Genomic DNA, 20,252 nt, shown 5'->3' on the forward strand with positions numbered 1-20,252 from the left:
CGGTTAGTATACCTTGATTGGCAGATCTAAGAAAATTATTTGCAATAACTATAGTGGTGCCTATCACTACAAGTATTTTTGGGTATGCACATATCCAGAGATATAATTGAAGACATCATAATTTGCTAATTGCCTGTGGCCTGCATCTCTGAAGGCCATTTTGCTTTAGATATCTACGTTTTTTTTACACATTTAACTAACTGCTGAAAGGTGAGTTGGTTGTAGATTCTAGAGAATAAAAGCGTTAAAAAACATGAAGGAGAAGTAGAAGAACGAAGGACACTACAGGAGCGTTTAACTAACTGTCGTCATACAGTTTTTGACTGACCTTGACTGGCTAAACCTATTCCCACACAACTCTGTGCAGGAGGCCGACGGGATCTCAGGGAAAAGTGCCGGTGCAGGCCGGAGAGATTAAGTCACACAATCCCGATCACATTGGCGGATATCGCGTGGCCCTGGCAACCTTCAGCGGAATGGAGACCAAGTTTGGGCTCATCCTGCCCAGGTTCAACAGTGCGTCCAGTTAAGCACGAGTCGACTGGTTGGAACTTTGCGCCGGAATGAAATCGAGCAGGGACTAGCGGATACACGTGTCGTCCATAGGAGTGGTGCAGTGTACAGCGTTGCCGTCTAGGGAAAGTACACTCCGCGTTCACTCTTGTTTTTAGCCATACTTTAGCCGGAGAGTTGTTACACAATGGAGAGTTTGTCGGAATGCCAAAGACGAGACTGGAGTTGCTAGGGTAGAGATATTGTGCATATCCCTATCAAAGGTAATCGGCTACAAGGTGGGGCTGCGACGGTGTTTTATGTTGGTTTGGTTGCTGTAGACGCCTTTTGGTCTTTCTTTTGCCGGTCCATCTTCCGAGCACATCTAGGTATCCTGTAGCAGTGGCCCTACCGGAAGGTGGCCATTCAGAGTTCAGTTTGATGTGCAGCAGCACTCGTTAAACGAATGAAGCAACTGAATCATTGAACGTTACTGCCAGTTTGGACGTTTTAGTTCATCCCTTTGTTCATATGGAGTGGTTTGATCAACACTCTTTTTAGTTTATGATGGGCTAGGCTTGAAGTCGAGGATTGTCTGCCACGCATTTGTTAACCGGAGCCCACACATGTATCCTTTCTGCTGGTATGCTTTTCTAACACATTTTCAATGTTTTTGTTTGCTCAGCTGTCTAAAGTGTGCAGGCTTTCAGTATGTGCAATGCCTAACTGAAGGTGTACATTCTTGCCAAGAGAGCTTAGGTGTGATGACATGATAGAATTATGTTATCTGAGAGAGGCCACTTTAAGGGTTCTATACAATTATTGGGGTCACAGTGGGCTTACATTTTGGGAGTTTGTTGCCCTTTTCCCACTGTCTGACTTGGTGCTTTTAGCTTTGGCAGCTCTAGTCAAACTGTCTTTTAGCTTACTGCATTGGCATTGCATGCAAGGGGCAACATGTTCCCTACCTTTAAATGATCGTCGGATTGTGTACAGCATATTTTAACTGATTACTGTTCAAATTTGGTGGTAGCATTGCAGGTTCATCTGTACAGAAGCATTAAAGGTTCAATATTAATCTTTCACTACTGTGGTTGTCTCATCCTTTATCTGAAAATGTGTAACCTGCTGAACTGAGTGGTGTTACAGGCAGTGCTTTTCTAATTATGAGCTGTTGTGCTTGCTAAACTTCTATAGTCCGTTGCAACTCAAGAAGGTAGGGAGAGGGGTAGGAATGCCGGGGAGGAGGAAGCAGGTGGAATGCTAGAGAAGAGGAGGAGGAGGTTTCACCCACTTCCCTCGAGCATTCCATCTGCTTTCTCTGCCTTCCTTTCCCTCGCCCTACCTTCTTGAGTTGAGCAAATGAACGGCCTTTACTGGCAAGAAATAACATACAAATAGCATTTTATGTAGAGTGTGTCACTCATCCAAGCAACTGTATATCTTGCAAGCTCTTGAGAAGTCTGCCACTTGTCATTTTCTTTAGAAGCAAGAACATTGGCTATCTAAAAAAGTTTAATACTTTGAAGCAACCAACTTTCAAGAATGCTAAACATGAAAGGCATTCTACAAGTACTAAAGTAAGTATCACGTGTCTCATATAGAGGGTGTCTCAATACGTGAGCCGAATCGCTTCTGCAAAAAGAGCACATTGTTCAGAAAAAAAGTTTGTTTCATGGTCTTATTTTTAAATAGGCAAAAGGGACTATTATAAGAAAGTTAACGTTCGGTATAATTAGGTTTCTATTTGCATTTGAGAAATTCATTTTCTGGCTTGTATTGAAAACTGCTAAATCAGTGCACCTGCAATCAGAGCAGCAAGCACCATTTCTAAAAGTTGCGTGTGTGCAAACATACTTGTGAGGAAAGCTCACACTAACATTTACCCCCGGAAAAGTAAGTATTCAAGAAAACTTTCTGTATGGGGAAGTTCCCACATATCCAAAACTAAATCTGTTAAACATGCACATACAAGCATGTCTTGCTTTGCAGTAGTGCAGCCGCATTGGCCGTGTGCCAAGGGGAAAACACTCCCCAAGAGCTGGTTATTGGAATTATCATACTTTGCAGTTTGTTATTAATAGAACCATAGCTATTACATATACATGTAAGGGTGCTGATAGCCACATCAAAAGACTGTCTTTTTTTGCTACAGCCTCCTAGACACAGGTGTGTGAAATGCATTAAAATTAAAGATGGGCATAGCTGGGCTGTACTTTGCTTAATTTTTATTTGAAATCTTGTAGGCCTTCAGCTGTCTCATGGCAACCAATAAATAGTTCAAAAAGCAACTCTGCTTCAATTTTGTTTTAAAAAAACAAAGCAGTCCTCTTCAGTATCACCTAGGAAGACCACAGATAAGATGTTACAACCTAGCTCTGTCTAAATGTTCCTTAAATGGTTCGGCAAACTTATCAACTCGCCAAGTTGCCAAAATCGGCCAACTCGAGGCACAACCAACAGCGCAGTCAAAGCTATGGCGTGGGCGTAGCCAACATTGGGAGCTAAACGTCATCACCAGTGCCCCTTTTTGTTTGTTTACTTTTCCGGGCAAGGGTAACGGGTGACGTAAGCAACATTTCCTCTCGGCTCTCAGCGGTGTCCACGTGATTGGGAGCGCGCTTCTTGGGAGCCGTCCGGATGTTCCGCCATGGTCCCGTTGCCATCGTCTCCCGCGTCACAACCGCCGTTGTCATCTCACCGTTTGTGATTATTGTTTCTCGGAGTTTCGTTCACACTATGGACACTACGTGCGCAGTTATGCTGCAGTTGTGCAGACGTCGTCGAATGTTATAGACACCACAATGTGGTGAAGAGTGCAATGCAGACGACACTTGCGCCTGGCACACACTTGCCCCAATACCGCTTGTCGTTGCGTAGAGGATCATGTGACAGACATGTCCTTGGGAGCCCAAGGCTAATGTTGCCAGATGGAGCTGAAGTTTCAGTTTCTGCTAGTGTTTAAAATTAGATTTAACAATATATACCCCATTTTTTGCAAAGTGTCTTTCACTAGTGCTTTTTATTGCGAAATCACTCATTATCTCGAAATCTTCGGAATTGAGCGGAGTTGAGACCCAACGACATAGGAAGTTTTTTTCATGTGCTTCGCCCACATCTGCGCAGGCGCGTGTTGCTCGAGGTCACCTACAACGATGTGACGCGCCGGCCAACGCAGAGATCTGGCTGGGACAAATATCTGCATGGAATGACACGCGCTGACGCCGACATGGGCAAAGCGTGTGAAAAATGCCCCATGTGGTTGGCGTTTTCTATGCTTGAGCAGTTGCCACATGAAAGCTTGGGAATGTGGTCAATGGGTTCAGCTAGATCTCATTTTAAGCATGTTTATCGACGGTCACATCTTAAAACTCTTGACAAAGTGCCAATGCCATCCAAACAGTGCAATTACCTTGAATCGAGTAAGGACACCCACCCATTTTGAAGAGATAAAAAGTAAAACATATCTAGTGAACAATCTTTGTGAATGAGACAGCAAAAGTTTATTAAAACCTATAGATAAACACCAGGCAACAGCTGCCACAGGAATTGATATTAAAGATCGCGGACGCAGATTAGTGTTGCAGGGTGCAATAAACAACGTGGGAACTCGCAAACTCCCATGTCATGGGAACTGATACCGAACGCAGCAAGCTTGCGTTCCACGATGCTATAAACTCCCTACAAACTCCAGTGTCATGGAAAAAGATACCGCTGGTCGTGGACACAGCAGATTTGCGTTTCATTGGTCAATTAACACGCGAGAACTTGGTACGAACTGACATTTCATGGGAACTGGTATTGCGAACGCAGCAGATTCGCGTTTTATAGTGCGACAAGTATGCAGGAACCCGCTACAAACTCGCGTGTCACTTGACTTTGATATTGCGCGCATGGGTGATGTGATTCGGGTCGGAGACAATGTAATGACCGACGGGAATGAAGGGTGGACGATATTTCGTGACTTTTAGCCTATGGATATTTGGCCAGAAAAACGGGATGGGCTATCTCTCGGGGGAGGGCGCCCTTACGGGATTTTACGGTAAGTAAAGACCAGTGTTTGCTTGTGCCGATGCAATGACATTGTCAGGGGGCTGCGCTTTTGTGAGACTCCATTTTTTAATGCGAAAGGATTAAGTGTCTCATGAAGCAAGCTGATGTCCACGGTTTGAAGTGCAAAAACGGCACCTATTTTCCGCGATCGCCTTCAGTTCCATTGGCTGGCGTGCATCAACGGGGCTCCCATTGGCCGCTGCGCTCGTCAGTTTCCACGACCGCTCACTAGTGGTGCAATACTATCGATAGTCGCCAGAAATTTCACTTTCGATAGTAAAAAAAGCTCTTAGCAAAGAAAACTATCGATAGTCGACTATTGTAAAAAAGCGATTGATAGTACTATCAATAGTCGACTATCGGAAAATTATTGTTAATCGACTATCGTAAACCTATCAATAGTACTGTCTATAGTTTTGTGACACTAATAGTTAGTGTCGCTCCCTCTTCTGTTTCTCGCTTTATTTTTTCAAATGGGACACGAACTAGCTGAAGCGCTGACCATCCCAACTTTGGTTCAGCTTTCAGTGATGACGAAGACTGCGAGTGGCGGTGCGGCAACTGTGTTCGCTCTATAGACTGGCATGCTGTTTACAAACAAGCCCTCGTTTGCCCACATCAAGTCTGGGCACTGCACGTGCGCAGAAACCGAATGCGCGTGAACTGAATCGTCCGCGCATGCACAGTGCCGTCGACAGCGCCACCGCAGCTGTGCGACGTCAGGGCCGCGTGTCGGTCTATACTCGCGGTCAGCTTTCTGTGGCAATCCGAAGAGAGGATGAAAGTGCGTGTACAGCGGTAGGTGCACCCTTTTCCCTAGCATTGACTGCATTGCCACAGATAGCTGACTGCGAGTATAGTGGTTCAAAACTATCGATAGTACTATCGATAGTCGCCAGAAATCCGACTATCAATAATAAAAAACTATTGATAGTCGACGATAGTTCTGCAATACTATCAATAGTTCTGCGACACTATCGATAGCTTTGATTCACTGCTGCCCACCTTATGGCGCTGTGTGTCCATCAGGGCGCTGTTAACACAGAGCGTCCAAGGTCACCAGGAAAGCATGCGTGCTGACCGGCGACGAAAAGTATGCAGCAGACAAAAAAAGGAGCGGAGCGACTTGCATGCTTTTGCATTCAGAACTCATTAGAAGTGCTTAGGTGTACCTCGAGCTTTTTTAGAAACCTTTGCACATATCGCAGTGCAAGAACATCAGAAATGCAGTCACGAAGCTCCGCGGCAAGAGTGCCGTTTAGAGCAAAAATATTGGTTTTTGTGCAGCCCCCCTCTTCACAAGAGCCTGCATTTGAGATTAGTTCCAATTTTTATCGCTGAAGCTAGGATTTCGGACACTGGTCTCTACGTATTTACTTCATACGCTCATGCTATCATTCATCAACCAACATGCATTTCGAATAGCTGCTGCAATAAAGCTTTCTTTTTTAGAAAAAGGCTGGCTTTTGTTGCACTATTGTGTACCTGGTGCTTTTACAACAGGTAGTCGAGTGATGGAGGAAATTAACTGTTATGCTACGAGGACCTCCCTACCTCTTATGGTTGGGCAGGCTAACACTCATCTTGATAAATTAAGGTATGCTTGCACTCTAATGTGGCTAGGACCAATTGCACTGTTGCAGCAGTTAGTACAGCATGCATCGGTGTTATTTCACTTGACTCATTGCTCAGCTTGCTGCCCCAAATGAGCCCTTTCCACCCATTAACCAATGTGACCAAAGTGAAAAATTCACTTTGTACATTCATCAACCTACCGTAGAATACCGTGCACACGCCCATTCCACACTAAGCTTCGGCAATATTATGGGGCAACTCCACTCGGTTAGGAAACTCGCCCTTGAAACCTGGGCCGCTGGCGTCCACAGACCGAGCTAAATATGATAACAGCGCCACCCTTTAGCAACGAGTTGAAACACAAAAGTTGCTTTATACGACTGCTGCGAGATGGCGCCACCGGCCCTTCCGCGACTCGACGGAACCAGTAAGTGCAGCCATGCAGTTCTTGGAGTGGCCGCTGCGGGAGAAAAGACAGCGTTGCTATCACAGTTAGCCCGATGCTGGGATGAGGGTCGGTGCCACTTTTTCTGAGCAGGCTTCATAATCGTTTCCCAACTGAGAGGCTCTAGTAATGATAAAACAAACCTAAGCACCGCTTTTCAAATCTGCAAGATCTGAGAAAATATGCACAGTACATTGATATGCAAACTTGATGACCGGACAAGCACCCACTCCCTTTTTTCGCGATTGGGCGCTTGGCCAGCATTTTGCAGCAGCCTACTTTATTTTGCCCTTCTAGGAGCATTGGTAAGTTCCACACTGAAGTGTGCGAGGCAAAGTTCCCAAGATAATCCACAATGCCAAATGTGTAGGTACTGTAAGGAAAACTGCACATTATCACGATGCCCGCATAACTTGGTAATTAACTGCCACCAGATGTCTTTAACATCTGCAATATTTTACTAAAGCAGCTATTGACAATGCCCCCTTGAGGGCAAACAAGTGAAAGCCCAAGCGAGAAGGCAGCCTGCTACGGATGCGAAGCATTTTATTTCCGCAGTATGTCCTGCTCCACCGGTCACTTCTTTGCCGGGGCCTTCTTGCCACCCTTGGACTTGGCGGCAGCTGCCTTCTTGGGGGCAGCGGCAGTGGAGCCGCCCTTCTTCTTGATAGCGGCAGCCCTGCGTGCCTCGAAGGACCTCTTGAGTGCCAGTTGCCATGGCTGCAGCTTCTCCTCTGGCAGCTTGACCTGCAACAGAGCCATGCTGCTATTTAAACCTCAAGTATGCCATACCAACTTCACATTCTTCAATGAGCAAAAATTCCCAAAACTATAGTCTCCGCCAAAAATGAAAACGGCGGAGAAAAGTTTCGGTTGTCCCATTTCCAGCCTGAGCTCTCTATCTTCGCTAATGCTTCAACGTCTTGCAAGCCTCGAGCATGTGAGCACAGCCAAAGCACGGCAGAAGGCAGCAAATGCGTGCTAAAACACACCCTGCCGTTCTCACCTTCTCAGTGACTATAGCTTATTTCGTAAAGAAGCTATCCAACAAATCACTGAAAGACAACTAAAAAAAAAAAAAAAATGTAACAAAGATGGCGATTCCAAAAGTAAACTTAACAATGGACCGAAATCGCTGCCGCCGCCAGGCTGATTCCTGAAGAAATGCAGTTCGCGATACGTGTTTTAGCTCTCTGACCATCTGGACGCCGCCAGCCGTGATCCAGTCGTGCACTTCATGCATCTCAAGCCATTTTAAGCTCCGTAGGACTATTTATGGTTCAGACAACCCTGCAGTTTACCACCATTTGGTGTAGCTCTGTGTTCATTTAAGGTTGCATTGAAACAATGTACTTTTCAGTAATGCCGCGTGCATAACTCAAAAGAAATGCTTCTCCGTGCATCTAGAAGTTTCGTGTTTATATCTACAGCGAGTGTAAGAGATGAGGACGTCAGAATGACCTTGCCTAGTCAGTCTCACCCTAGCTCTTTCCCAAACAGTCTAGGTTGAATATTCGAGTTGACGAGCACAGTAGATAAGGAGCCAAGCTCGGCATTGCAAATGCATTTACTGATTCACTCTTGCAATAGTCAACTATGACGCTCACGCCTCGTTGTTTTGCTGCTGCTTTCTCAACGCTCGTTTTTTTTTTTTTCTTTGTTTCCGTTCGCCGACTAAACTTTATTTTCAGTTCATCATTCGTCCTCTCTTCGCCTTCATTTGTGACAGTATAACAAAGCATGATAAATGCAGCCTCTCAGCGATTTTTGTGTGGGGTGAACATTTAAAATCCCCTCTTCTCCTTAACGTAGGCACATCAGGTTACTTTGCACGTGTACATGATGCATGGAAAGCAACAAAGCCATTATATACAGGGGCGATGACACGGTGCACTTACGACCCGCTGACATGGTAAGACGTGTCAAAAATGGCGTGGCAGGCCGAAGCACGTAACCGCAGCCCGCAGGAGCTTCCCAGAACGTCCAAAGCGCGCACCCCCACTTTAGCTGCTTATTTCGAGAGGCTATAGGCCAGCGGTCTCAAACATGCGGCCCGCGACTCGATGGGACACGGCAGGCAGGAAACCGGCTACTAGTCCAACCAGCTTTTTGTAATGACAACAATTCCAGTACTAAGCTGCAAGGGTGAGCTCTTTGTTGAAGGATGCATCTTGGCTGCGCAAACTCTCGATCAGCAAGAGCCACTGCCGAAGATAAAGCTACGAGCTCGGAATTCTCGTCTTAAAAAACGTATCACCATTAAAAGACCAGTATGGGTGTTGTAATAGAAATCTCCAGGAAAGTAAGAACTGTCAAATAACTGATGTTTTTCAGAGACACGTCGAGCTTATGGCCAATTTGTCTGGGCCCTCATCGCACCGGTGCAGTGCAGTTCGTGGTACACGGAAGGCTAGAGGGGAGCTTCCTTCTCTCCCCGCCAGTCTTTCGTGTACCAAAGTGGAAAGAGGTTACTGCATTGGACGGCTGTGGTGTGCCCCAGACGAATAGTCCACTAGTTAATTCCTGAGTGAATTGAGCAACGGGAACAACAGTGTACTTGCTCTCTTGTTCTATTAAAAATATGAGGACGTTGGCGGGGTGGTGTCATTTTAATTATTGTTATCACGTCAAGTCAGGGCCTGAAGTAGTCTTCTAAACAAACCAAACGTAAAAATGGCACTGGAAAAACTGAGTTTACATAAAGCATAGAGCACGAGGTGTCTTCTCTTTTAAACCTTTTGACCCACCCATCTAACTTTGGCCCCCGATCTTCCCAGTGTCCGCTATCTGGCCCCCATGCTCAGATGAGTTTGAGACCACTGCTACAGGCCAACACGCCATTTACAAACAAGCCCGAACGAGGTGTGGGCACTGTGCATGTGCAGAAAACAGATTTGCGTGAAGTGGACTGTTTGTGCATGTCAATAGCAGCACCACTGTACCGGCGCGACGTAAGGGTCATGTGTTGGTGTATTCGCGACTCCAGCAAAACGGACGCCGCCAAGCGGGAAAACCGGGAACCAGTCGGTCCAGGTCGCTCTGCGCCCCGCCGCGTCTCTGATGGCTTTCGCGAACACGCGCTGTCGGCGCGGGGGCGAGCAATGTAATTTGACGAAGGTCCGAAAATTTCTTAAGTTTGCCTGAGTGTTCATTAGTGTGGTGAAGCCTCAGTAGATTGTTTCTTTCCAACACGTGTTTGAAAGCCCGTTTACTCCACAACACACGGTCGCGTGCTTTCAATTTTTTTAATGAGGAGGAATCACGGAAAAACGTTTTGATTTCTCGTCTGTCTCTAATCGCATTCAAATAGACGACTGCTTGGTAACTGATAAGTGGTTTCTTTATAAGGATGTATAACAGTGGACTGAGGTCGACAGACGAAGTGTTTCACTGGAGGGAACACCAATGTTGCAGTCAAGTGAATGGGAAGGTTCGATACCTGCTTTCCTTGAGTTCGGTTGTGCTCGATTAGCTTCAAGTTAATTTGAGCCACTAACGCCGGCCAGTGCGTTGGCTATTCATCTTGGCGGCTTTTCACCGAAAAAGACCACATTGAAGGAGTTGGGCTAATTTTGCAATTACTTGATTCAGAAAAGCTGCTCGCTGCATATGATTAATGAGGGAAATTATCTGTTTTTAAAAAGGTGGGGGACGCGTCTCGCAAAGTAAGAAGCTGTCACGTCATTAGGATCTATCGCGCCTCCAATATTTATATTATAACGGGCCCTGTCGAAGCCAGCGGCAATATACGTCTACATTGCTCAGGTTGACCGGCCACAAAAAAAATACTCATTTTATCCGTTCAGGATTCGAAGTCAAGCTCAATGCAGAGAGGTTCTGAGTGAATCTCCGATGAAGACTCTCCTCAGTTTGTCCGCGTTCGTCTCCGTTCTACGGGCTAGAACCATTTGGCTAAGTTTAAGTAGTATCTCTCTGTCTGTCAAATATACTTTTATTCACCAGTTCACCTAATAGTTAGTTAACTAAGTTCATATTTGAACCCAAAGAATACACTAATATCGCTTTAGTGGGACATAGTACGTAATATAATACATAATCCGCATATTCGTCAAAATGACTTCTCGATTGCTACTAAAACCTGAATTGAAATACGAGTATCAGCTGCTTAGTGAAGCGCCAGCGAGTTGACATGCCCCTTGGCTCAAGAAGCGCTTGCTTAATTTTCGTAATTTTCCTGCAGCCTGTGTTCTTGACCGAGCACACGACTGGAGCTGTTTCTTGAAACGCGGACAGGCACAAAAGCTCAATTTCGCGGACAGATTAGTCGCATGGTCGAGGCATGTGAGTTAGCTAAAAATTACTCTCGGTGGAACAATTTTGTAGCCCTCGCCGCTTTTCTTAGATGATCAAAACTAATTAGAGTCTATTAACGTTTGTCCGGAGCCCATAGTTTCGGTTTTGATCGAAGTCTCCGAAACGAAAGTTTGGCATGAAAAGAACAAAAAACACTGGCAAAACAAAACTATGCTCGGCAAGTTTATGCGCACCGGCTACACTTAACTGTCTCAGTTCAAATACCCATAAAATTGGGCATTCAACCGAAGAAAATTTGTTAAATTGAATGCGCCTCCCTTTCAGGCGGCCGGGCCAAGCCGACGTGACCTGGACTCAGCCGCCATGTTTGTTTGGTGGTGGCGCCCCCTATAGGTCGCTGGAGTCGCGAATAGGCGATCGAACGCATAGCAGTGGCGGCCACATACGATTGGATGGTTATAGAGCGCGACGGCGTGACGCAACACCCAGCAACCACGGTGCAGTGGGGAACAGCGGGGCTAGGGCGTACTTGGGCCACTGGCGGGGTGCCGTGTATGGGTGGGCCGAGGTGGGTTAATACTTTGCAATGAACCATTCGCAGACAGTCACTGTGAAGAGACATGAATGGGGGAGCCGGGATGGGTTAGCACACGCCCGTGATATGCCCGCCGTCCTCGGTGCACGACCCGAAAATGAGCGGAGGCGGACGTCGTAGGTGATCTTGAGTTGCTAGGTGTTATGTCATGTCATCGCTCCCTATCACCAGCCCATCCAGTGCTGCCTCCTTTGCTATGCGTATCATCGCCAAGCCTTGCAAAAAATACACCCTGCCGCCATCCGTTGGCGCTTGTAGAAGGCGTTTCCGAGCCAGTGGGGCTGTTGCACCATCCCGTGGCGATGTTGCAAACTTAAATATGTGCGCTCCAAACCAGTCCAAGGTCAGTGCATGTACCAGGTCACCAATGCTAACGCATTAAAAAGAAAGTACCTTCCCTATTTATATTTGAGAGGTATTGAAAATGTCAAGACTTACGCCTCGCTTCTCAGCCAGGAGGAGACGCTTCTTGAGCTTTTGCTTCTGGTTGAGCAGCACAGATGCTCTGCGGGTCACGGCTGCATATGGGTTCAGCCTCAGCATGGCATTGATGTTCTTCAGCGGGTTCTTCTTTTGAGTACGGCGCACAACCTTCTTGCTGCATTGAGGGGAGCAAGACATGCACAGTTTCACTTGAGAACTCTTTAAATCCCCAAAAGCATGGGCCCTTCCCAACAGGAAGGACCAGCAACATATGAAGCTCAACATATTGGAAACATCTCTTACCAAGGAGCCCTGATGACCTGTCGGATCTCGTCGCTCTTCAGGATACGACTGATGTCAGAGTTTGTCATCTGGGGCTTCGGAAGGCTGCAAGAAAAACGTTGGATCAATTGAAAAGGCTGTATACTCTTCAAGGACCGCTCAAGCAAAAACTTGTCAGACAGCCGATGTGACCCACCTAAAGTTCTTTTTCTCGGATGAGGGCTTCCTGTAGGTGCCGTACAGCTTGTCAAGACGGCGGAAGGCACTCTCCGTCCAGATGACGAAGCGTCCGACGTGGCCACCAGGAGCCATCTTCAGCAGGTTCAGCTTGTCCACACGTAGCGTGTCCACGCCTGATGCAGAGAGCACAATCATACTCATGCATATCCAAGCTAAGAGCCGTACAGGCTATACTCCGTTCAACCCTAAGCTGAGACTTTGGTAGAAGGCATGTCCTCGTTGGACCAGCCATACGCCTCTCTTTTGCCACGTCATCATGCTCCTGGCCATACCCACGTGCAGAGAGCCGGGTCAGGTGATAAGAGGGAGGCAACCGATTGGTACAGTGGGCATGCAGCTCCCACTGCAGTCGCAGCTTAAGGGTGAACCGAGGATAGAGATGCATCCGCAGAATATCCTCCAGTTTCTTCTGCTTACCCCACAGTAGTATTGTGCACAAAGAGTTAAGAAGCAAGCTCAGTTTAGCTCATCTATCATTAACCCCTTAACTGGGGATCACGTTTTTAGAAGCACTGCCATTTTGACCTTGAAATGGCAGAGTGTCTAAAGATGCACAACACTTCCTTTGGATGGCGGGAGCATGAGGGGAAACAGGTGCCAATTTCTGGCGGGGGTTGAATGTGTTTCCATCTATCGGACACAATGCCAAACACGTTAAGGTCTGTTTGCGTTTGCTGGCTGGAGACACAATTAAACTGCTTTGGTAGGTAATGTCGGTTTTTCTTTTCGTTCTGAAGGATACGCGGACGAGGTGTGAAATTTTGACAGTCGCAGAAATTGCGGCGTCGCACGAGGGAAGTATTGATATAGACTCGGACGCAAGTATGCACTGAGAAGCTGGAAAGAGAAGACGAGCGTGCGCAGAAATGTCATAATGCCGAGCTCTGGTTTGAATGACTAGTGGGAAGACCTAAAGCTAGCTGCCATTATTTCCACTGCACTCGCCGAACATGTTTGAATGTGAGAGCCAAATGTTGAATGCTGGTGTTTGGCGAGCGCAGTGGAGACAAAGGCTGCTAGCTTTAGGCCTACCCTCTAATCATTCCAACCAGAATTCAGCGCTCCTCAAAACTCACTTGCGAAAATGCTCGTCTTCATGACCTCCAGTAAATATGAAATATGTAAAAATGAACAGTGTCTTTGTTTCTCTGTGCTTAATACAACAAGAAGCAAACATGTTATTCCTTTACATTATAAACAAAATGGAAAGCTTAGTGCAAATAAGGGTTTCAAGCCTTTTGGGCGTGCGTCCATGACCCAAGGCAAGGTCACACACTCAAGAATAATATCTCACCACTTAAAGGGCAACTCCGGTCCATACTTTCGATTTAGGGATTATGACTGTTTTTAGTGCAGTCAGCGTCCCCGAATCGCAAGGTCTAATTTTTTTCTTGTTATTGTGCATAGTTTTAAAGATATCGACGCCTCAAAGTTTTGCTTGGGGCGAGGCCAACAAAACCGAAACTAGCCGCTCGAGGCTCCGGCAACACTGAAAATCAGCCGCTATGTGAACGTGACGTCAGGATCGTTCTCGTTCAACGAGTACGCAGGCCGACCGACACCTACCTCTGTTGCGCTAGCCGTCTAAAGATAAGAGGTAAGTTGATTGTGTTTTAATCCTGTATACGTGGTAGTTATCCAGCATATCTAGCAAGAGTTAGTGCGTATACCTAAGAAATAGCGACTGGAAAACCCGTGAACAGGGGCGCGGTGGCCATACTTGGCGGCCGCCACCGTGCGTGCGCTATGCCGTACTCGTCGCTTGTATACCTAAAAGCTAGCGACTGGAAAACGAATGAACTCGTTCGGTGCCGTACTCAGCGGCTGTCGCCGTGTGTGCGGTCTTCCGTACTCGTCGCTAGGCCTAAATTGCCATCGGGGCTCCGTGGATGGAGCGGCGCTGCTCTACGCCGCGCCGCCAGTGACGTACAGTACTGGGCCCTCTCGCTTTCGCGCTGCGGGTCAGTCCCAGACACGAAGCTTTGAGGCTCTCCGGCGTTGGCTGCGGCGCCCGAACACACGTGTGCTGGGCTGTACATGTCTATTTTTTCGTTCTTTTTTCCTTGGGCTCATAAAAGCCGAAGTCCAAAGTCCACTCGTCGAACAGCGTTCACCCACACCTTCTCCAATTTCTTGTGCATTGGAAACTTGTGAAAGAGCACCTCCGTGTTGCGCGGCGGGTTGTTTGAGCAGCCCACAGCGCTACAAGTTGCACTCGGCATCTTGAGAGGAACAGCTGGGCAGTCTTGGGCGCACCGAGTTGCTCGCTAAAAAGAGTCTTGGAGTCCTCACATGGGGGGCAAATAAACAAAAGGCTATACCGAAGCTACACGGGCTACAGATAAAAGCAACGGCTAAACAGGCCAATCACGAGCCGAAGTAGCGGTTGTAACGGCTCAAAGAAGCGCACTCCGCGCAACGCCCGGACCGGAGGAAAAAAAGAGAAGGATACTGACGTCACGGCCCAGTGTTGCTTTAGCGATCGGCAACCCGCTGGCCGCCCGCTAAGGAGCAGCGGCTCGCGGCGGGTCGCTTTTATATTATCGGCATTAGTTGAGAATGCGGCGTCCCACGGACGTAATATTTTGGCTGGGGTCGAATTTTGTGTCACTACAGCTGTATAGCTGTAGTGACACAAAATTCGACCCCAGCCAGTAATTTATTTCATTTTGAGTTTTGGCCGGAGTTGCCCTTTAAGGGGTTAACAACTCATCAATTAGTGCCACAATGAAATTCTGGCGAGTTACTACGATGGCAAACGCTTGAGAGTGCTCATGTCACCAGGGTACAAATGATTCTTGTCACCAACCTACCTGGGATGTTCCTGAATGCACGAGTAATTCCGTTGTCGGCTTCAAACACCACCAGGGGACCCAGCCTTTGGATGCGCCTGCGGTTCCTCATTTTACCCTTGCCAGCACGCAGCCGACGGGACTTGTACACCTGTGTGTATGCAAGATCTGTTTTCATCTGTCCTTGAGCAGAACTCGTCTAAACTCTTTTTGCAAGTTTCTAACCCTCTCCGTTCAATCCTCCCCAACCTCGAGAAAAAGCCACGCGCAGCGGTATGCCAGTGTTCACGCACGCAGTATGCGCACAAAGTTCCACTCTTCCGTGCAGAGGGAAGACAGGGTTTGACTGCTAGAGAGGTCCATAGTGCAGTGCTACCAGCAATGACGTGGCTTGGTAATTCTTTGCAGCCTAGATTGGCATGCCACTGGGACCTACAATCTCAATTATCCCACAATTAAAGGATCAATTCCAACTATATCAGGGCAGGGGCAGTTGCTTTACACTACCACAGAAGATCCTATTTTCCAACCCCCTAAACGCTTTGCCTGCAAAGGAAAGCAACACATCATGAAACCCCGGCATCTTAATAACGGCCCGGGACGTCACTCCAGTGGCAGTTGATCTTTTCCGCCAGAGATATGTGTCATTCCACATATGCAATATGTGCAAGTTTTGCATATTCCCTCCCTTTCTGAGCCAAATAACGAAGTAACTAATACAGTAACTGAAGTAATAACTACCCAACTGAAGTAATGACCAAGTGCCTAGAAAGCAAACAGGCTATCCCCTTCACCTAATGTAGGTGTACTACTATAAGCCATGTTCAGACTGATTAGGTTTGGTAGAACTATGGTGACTGGAACGCATCATCAACTGGTGTCTACAGCATCCTAAAAAGCGGTTCCCAAATTTCTGCCCGACGATACCATGGAAGTGGCACGTTGTCGACGGCTGCGATCCTGGCGTTGTAACAGCAATGGTGGCGGATCTGGGAGAACAGCATGTTTGGCTGCAGGTTGCTCTTTAGCTCGACAGACCGCAAAAACCTAAGCAGCCACGAGTTGGGACTCCGCGACGGTTGTCTGTACTTTTTGCCGTGGCTTCTACGACCAACCGTGCCAGGATCGCGATAACCGACGTGACACTTTGGCTTCTGCGACATCATTTGTTGGCCCCTCGGGGCCACTTTCGACGTGTGGGCGGGATAGGATGCGAAACACGCCAGATGAGGACGCATTCCAGATACCGTAGTGGTACAGCTACTCTGGAGGCATGAGGGGCTGAAGAAAGCCTCACCTTCTCAACATCTGTCCATGCCTTCACCTTCTTGAGGAAAAGCACAGCCTCCTTGGTCTTTTTCAGGTCCTGGATTTTGTCACTCACCACCAGAGGAACCTCAGGAATCTCCTCAATCTTGTGGCCTGTTCAGAGAAGCACGCAACATTCTCGACAAACTCCCTACACCGGCCCCAGAAAAACTATAAACAGACGCAGACACTGGTAAGCACACGTGAGAGACAAGGAAATAAGGTATGAACTATATACATAAACTCGCGTTTCTAATGTCACACATTCTTCATTACTATAAATGAGCTTTTGCAGTTTTTTTGTTTTTTTTTATTCTTCTCGAAATTAGGTTCTTTTTTCTCCCCACTAATTTGGTGTTTCTAAATCTCCATAAAAAAAAAAAAAAAAAAAAAAAGAACAATTTAATTTTAAAAGTTGGGGGGATTGGAGGCTGAGTGGGCTAGAGCACACCAGCTCAGAGCGAATGGAGCGAAAGCTCGCACTGCAGAACCCAAGGATCCTGGGTTCAATTCCCACCTTTGCCCATTTTTATCTGGATGAGCATCGTACCGGCGTGCGGTCGTGCATCACTAATGCGTGGTGCATGTTAAAGGCTCCAGGCTAGCGGTTGTACTGCACTGGCTAAATTTCTCGTCTACACCTGAGAGACAAGTTGCCCGCTGAGTTAGACTAAGTTCTAGGCTGTATAAACATGCACACACCCCAATATTTTTCTCTAATTGAAGGCTTTGACTGGCTTCTGCAGTGATCAAATACTACAGCAGCGCTGATCATCTGTCGTAAATAGATGCTGAAGATTAAGACAATGCTTTGTCAATCCTTTGAGGTTAGAAAGGAGACTGGAGCGGCCTCTCCTCGGGAGCAACAGTGACTTGGCGCCCTATGAAAATTAGCGTAAAGTGCCCTGGGATTTTTCTTTGTCATTCAGATCTTGGGCTTTGTGTGAACGACAAATCAGTACTCGCCGGTAATAAAACATGAAACCCCACATAAACGGTGAATTGGTGGTGTATACTGTCAGAATATTGTAACAACCCTTGCTTGTAGAATATTTGTCGTGAGAATGCCATTTCCAGAGAAGCCAGACTAACATGCATATCATTCAAGATTCTACTGAGATCAAAAATTTTTTTTTTTTGCCCAATACTTCTGTAACATCACAACACTGTTGGTACAAACAAGCACTCACTATGTCTTTTTTCTGTTCATCTCCGAGAATCTAAGGGCCATCATCAAAACTACTAGTGATTGAAAAGTGCTCATTTGGGACATTAAACTAAGGGATAAAATTCTATGCGGTGTTTGCATTAAGTGTACATGCAACATATACACTCTGCAACATTATTGGTGCGAAGAAGCCATCACCAGTTTTCTCTACTTTTCTCTCAATACCGAAGGACCGTAATTAAAGCTACTACACTGGTGGGAAGTGCTCAATTAGGGGAACTAACCCATGTGGTTAACTTTGATGCCCACCAGTATACCCTTTCGAAGATGAAAAAAACAATGTTGCGCCACGTAGCTGCCGAGTCAATGGGGGCGGCCTACATACCCTTGGAGAGAACCAGACCGGGAACTCCGGTGGCAGCCACGGCAGAGCAGATGGCATAGCGCTTCTGAGCCACGTTGATGCGGCGGTGCCAGCGGCGGTAGGTCTTGGTCGGGGCAAACATGCGGCCACCTCGGCACATGTTGCCAAAGGCACCCTGGCCGGAACGGTGGGTGCCTCCACCACGCACACGTGGGATACGTGCCACCGCACGACCAGTGCCCCAGGACTCGGCAGAGGTCTGGTGCCCTGTGTTCCGAGCAACACTCCAGTAAACGAAAGTACACTAAAATGCTCGTCTCGAGAAGGCAATCGAACGCTCCTTTTTGCAAACAACAAAATGTGTGCTTGAAAGAGTGTATTTGTGAATACAATGAAAACAGAATTGTAGCTCTTTGCTTAGATATGGGGTACTGAGAAAGTGCCACTCGTTCAATTAAAGGTGCAAGCCAACATTTGAATTCAAATTAAACGAAGACTAAATCGTACAATCCAGAGTCACGGACAGAATAAAATGGCACAAAGGTCTTTCACTTGATCCGCTTCCAGCACAAGCCTCCTGCCCTCAGACACGTCTCGGGAAGTTCGAGCGTGCACACAGAGAAAAAGCACGATGAAGTCTTCCCATCCAAAAGAGTCACTTGGCCCTTGTCCCGTTCATGACAAGTGCAGGGAGTCTCTTTCGGATGGCCAGCCTCAATTCGTTCACAATTTTATGGTTATGCTGGCACGTTCGAAGTGGATGCACTACAACTAAAAGACACCCTCCCCTTTTTCTTTCCCGTCAGTAACCATAGTGGAAGCTTCTCATCTCAAGCTCTGTTGGAATGTTGCCGACGGCCTATTTTCCATGTGAAGCCATGGAAATAGGTGACTGAAGGTTTTGCTCGAGTCGATTCCCAAGAGATAAAACATTTGGACCCCCAGTGATACACCTTCGACATAGCCACTTCAGAAACAGTAGTTCGAGATCTTTCAAGAGGCAAGTCGTATTTCAACACTACCGTGCAGGAGCTTGCAAAAATTTGCTGAGTACCCGTTCCAATTCGTATTCATCAGCAAACATCCTGCTGTCGGATACCACCTCCGGGCTCTTCAGATAAAGGGGTGTCCAAACAGGACACTAGAAAACGCACGACTCCGACAAATCGTGAAAATTGAAGCGGGCTTGAAGCGGGCGCGTCCGCTTCAATTTTCACGATTTGTCGGAGTCGTGCGTTTTGTAGTGTCCTGTTTGGACACCAAGACAGGCGCAAAGAGTCGGTCGGCGTACCGGCTTCCTTCGAGACGGCGTATGGCTGTCGGTTGTTCTTGGACATGTTCACGTGAACGAAGTTCACGATGTCCGGCCTGATGGGCGCCTTGAAGACGGCCGGCAGGGCCACGTGGGTCCCGGACAGCTCGTTCTTGTCATTGTACACGTTCACGAGGGGCCTCGCTATGGTATACGCCTGCGAAAGAAGCACGAATAAGACCAGTCGGTTTGCCACCAAGTCATCGGGTCAGCAATTAAGACTATCGCAGCGCTAGTCACTCGATGTTTTTCGCGATACTGACAATACAACTACAAGATCGCGTTCGAAGCGCGAGGAAAAGTACGAATTCAGTTTACCACGTGGCGGCCAACTTTGTAGTAAAACAAAAAATAAAGGTGCTAAATAGAAATACTTGCGCTTCGCGTTTGTCTAAGCGAGAAATTTTAGTATAACCAATCTGTGCAACAAGAGCCGCTTCTCCACTAATGCCAAGGCAAAGAAAAGCGGTGGCATTCTTGCTGGCACAGAAAAAAAGTTGCTTAGGCTTACGGCCGGCAAGCGTGGTAATTGAATTTGACGATCATACACCAATAAAACAAAACTACCAACACGTTAACAAAGTCGGTAAGCACACAATTATTGCCATGTTAGATATCCAACTTGAAATCTGTAAAAAGCCTTACCATTTTAACGCTTTATGTTACAGTTGTCACCGATCGCCTTTGCATATGGCGACGTCGGAGATGAAAAAGGTCGGAGGAATACATGGTGCGCATAGACACGAACTACATGCTTGGATCCAAAAATAGTTCCGTCTATAATAGACTCTAGCCACAACTGTTCGCAAACATTTACGTGAATTATTTTATAAAATTGTATTTATTACTTATAGCTTTACAATAGCTTTAATGTTTTGTCAAAAAATTACTAGTCTTCCTCAGAAGAATCTATAGAAGTCGCTAGGTA

General features: G+C 46.9%; 2 protein-coding genes across 3 annotated transcripts in view; one reads left to right on the plus strand and one right to left on the minus strand.

Moving 5' to 3' along the window:
* LOC8030662 (calcium-binding mitochondrial carrier protein Aralar1) overlaps nucleotides 1–1,577 on the plus strand; it is a 28,697-nt gene extending 27,120 nt beyond the window's left edge. For both annotated transcript variants that reach the window (XM_029966647.4, XM_029966648.4), the window contains exon 18: nucleotides 368–1,577. In XM_029966647.4, the coding sequence (XP_029822507.3) occupies nucleotides 368–530 (163 nt within the window). In that variant the 3' untranslated portion in view covers nucleotides 531–1,577. The remainder of the gene's footprint in view (nucleotides 1–367) is intronic.
* A 5,517-nt stretch (nucleotides 1,578–7,094) lies between these two features.
* LOC8030661 (60S ribosomal protein L4) lies at nucleotides 7,095–20,076 on the minus strand. The gene is made up of 9 exons (XM_029966644.4): nucleotides 19,970–20,076; nucleotides 19,304–19,481; nucleotides 18,034–18,279; nucleotides 16,470–16,594; nucleotides 15,194–15,323; nucleotides 12,337–12,493; nucleotides 12,162–12,245; nucleotides 11,874–12,033; nucleotides 7,095–7,312 (listed from the first exon to the last, which is right to left on the minus strand). The coding sequence occupies exons 1-9, from the start codon at nucleotides 19,970–19,972 to the stop codon at nucleotides 7,142–7,144; spliced, it is 1,254 nt and encodes a 417-aa protein (XP_029822504.2). The 5' UTR covers nucleotides 19,973–20,076; the 3' UTR covers nucleotides 7,095–7,141.
* Between the last annotated feature and the right edge of the window lie 176 nt (nucleotides 20,077–20,252).

The sequence above is a fragment of the Ixodes scapularis genome, unplaced genomic scaffold (genome assembly GCF_016920785.2).
Source record: "Ixodes scapularis isolate PalLabHiFi unplaced genomic scaffold, ASM1692078v2 PGA_scaffold0__279_contigs__length_252992795, whole genome shotgun sequence".
Lineage (NCBI taxonomy): Eukaryota > Metazoa > Arthropoda > Arachnida > Ixodida > Ixodidae > Ixodes > Ixodes scapularis.

Excerpts from the sequence above, each read along its gene's own strand:
- LOC8030661 (XM_029966644.4), bottom strand. Across the intron at positions 15,324-16,469 it reads CATGGACAGATGTTGAGAAG|GTGTACAAGTCCCGTCGGCT; the intron begins GTGAGGCTTTCT and ends GCATACACACAG. Across the intron at positions 12,246-12,336 it reads TCCGAGAAAAAGAACTTTAG|CCTTCCGAAGCCCCAGATGA; the intron begins GTGGGTCACATC and ends TTTTTCTTGCAG.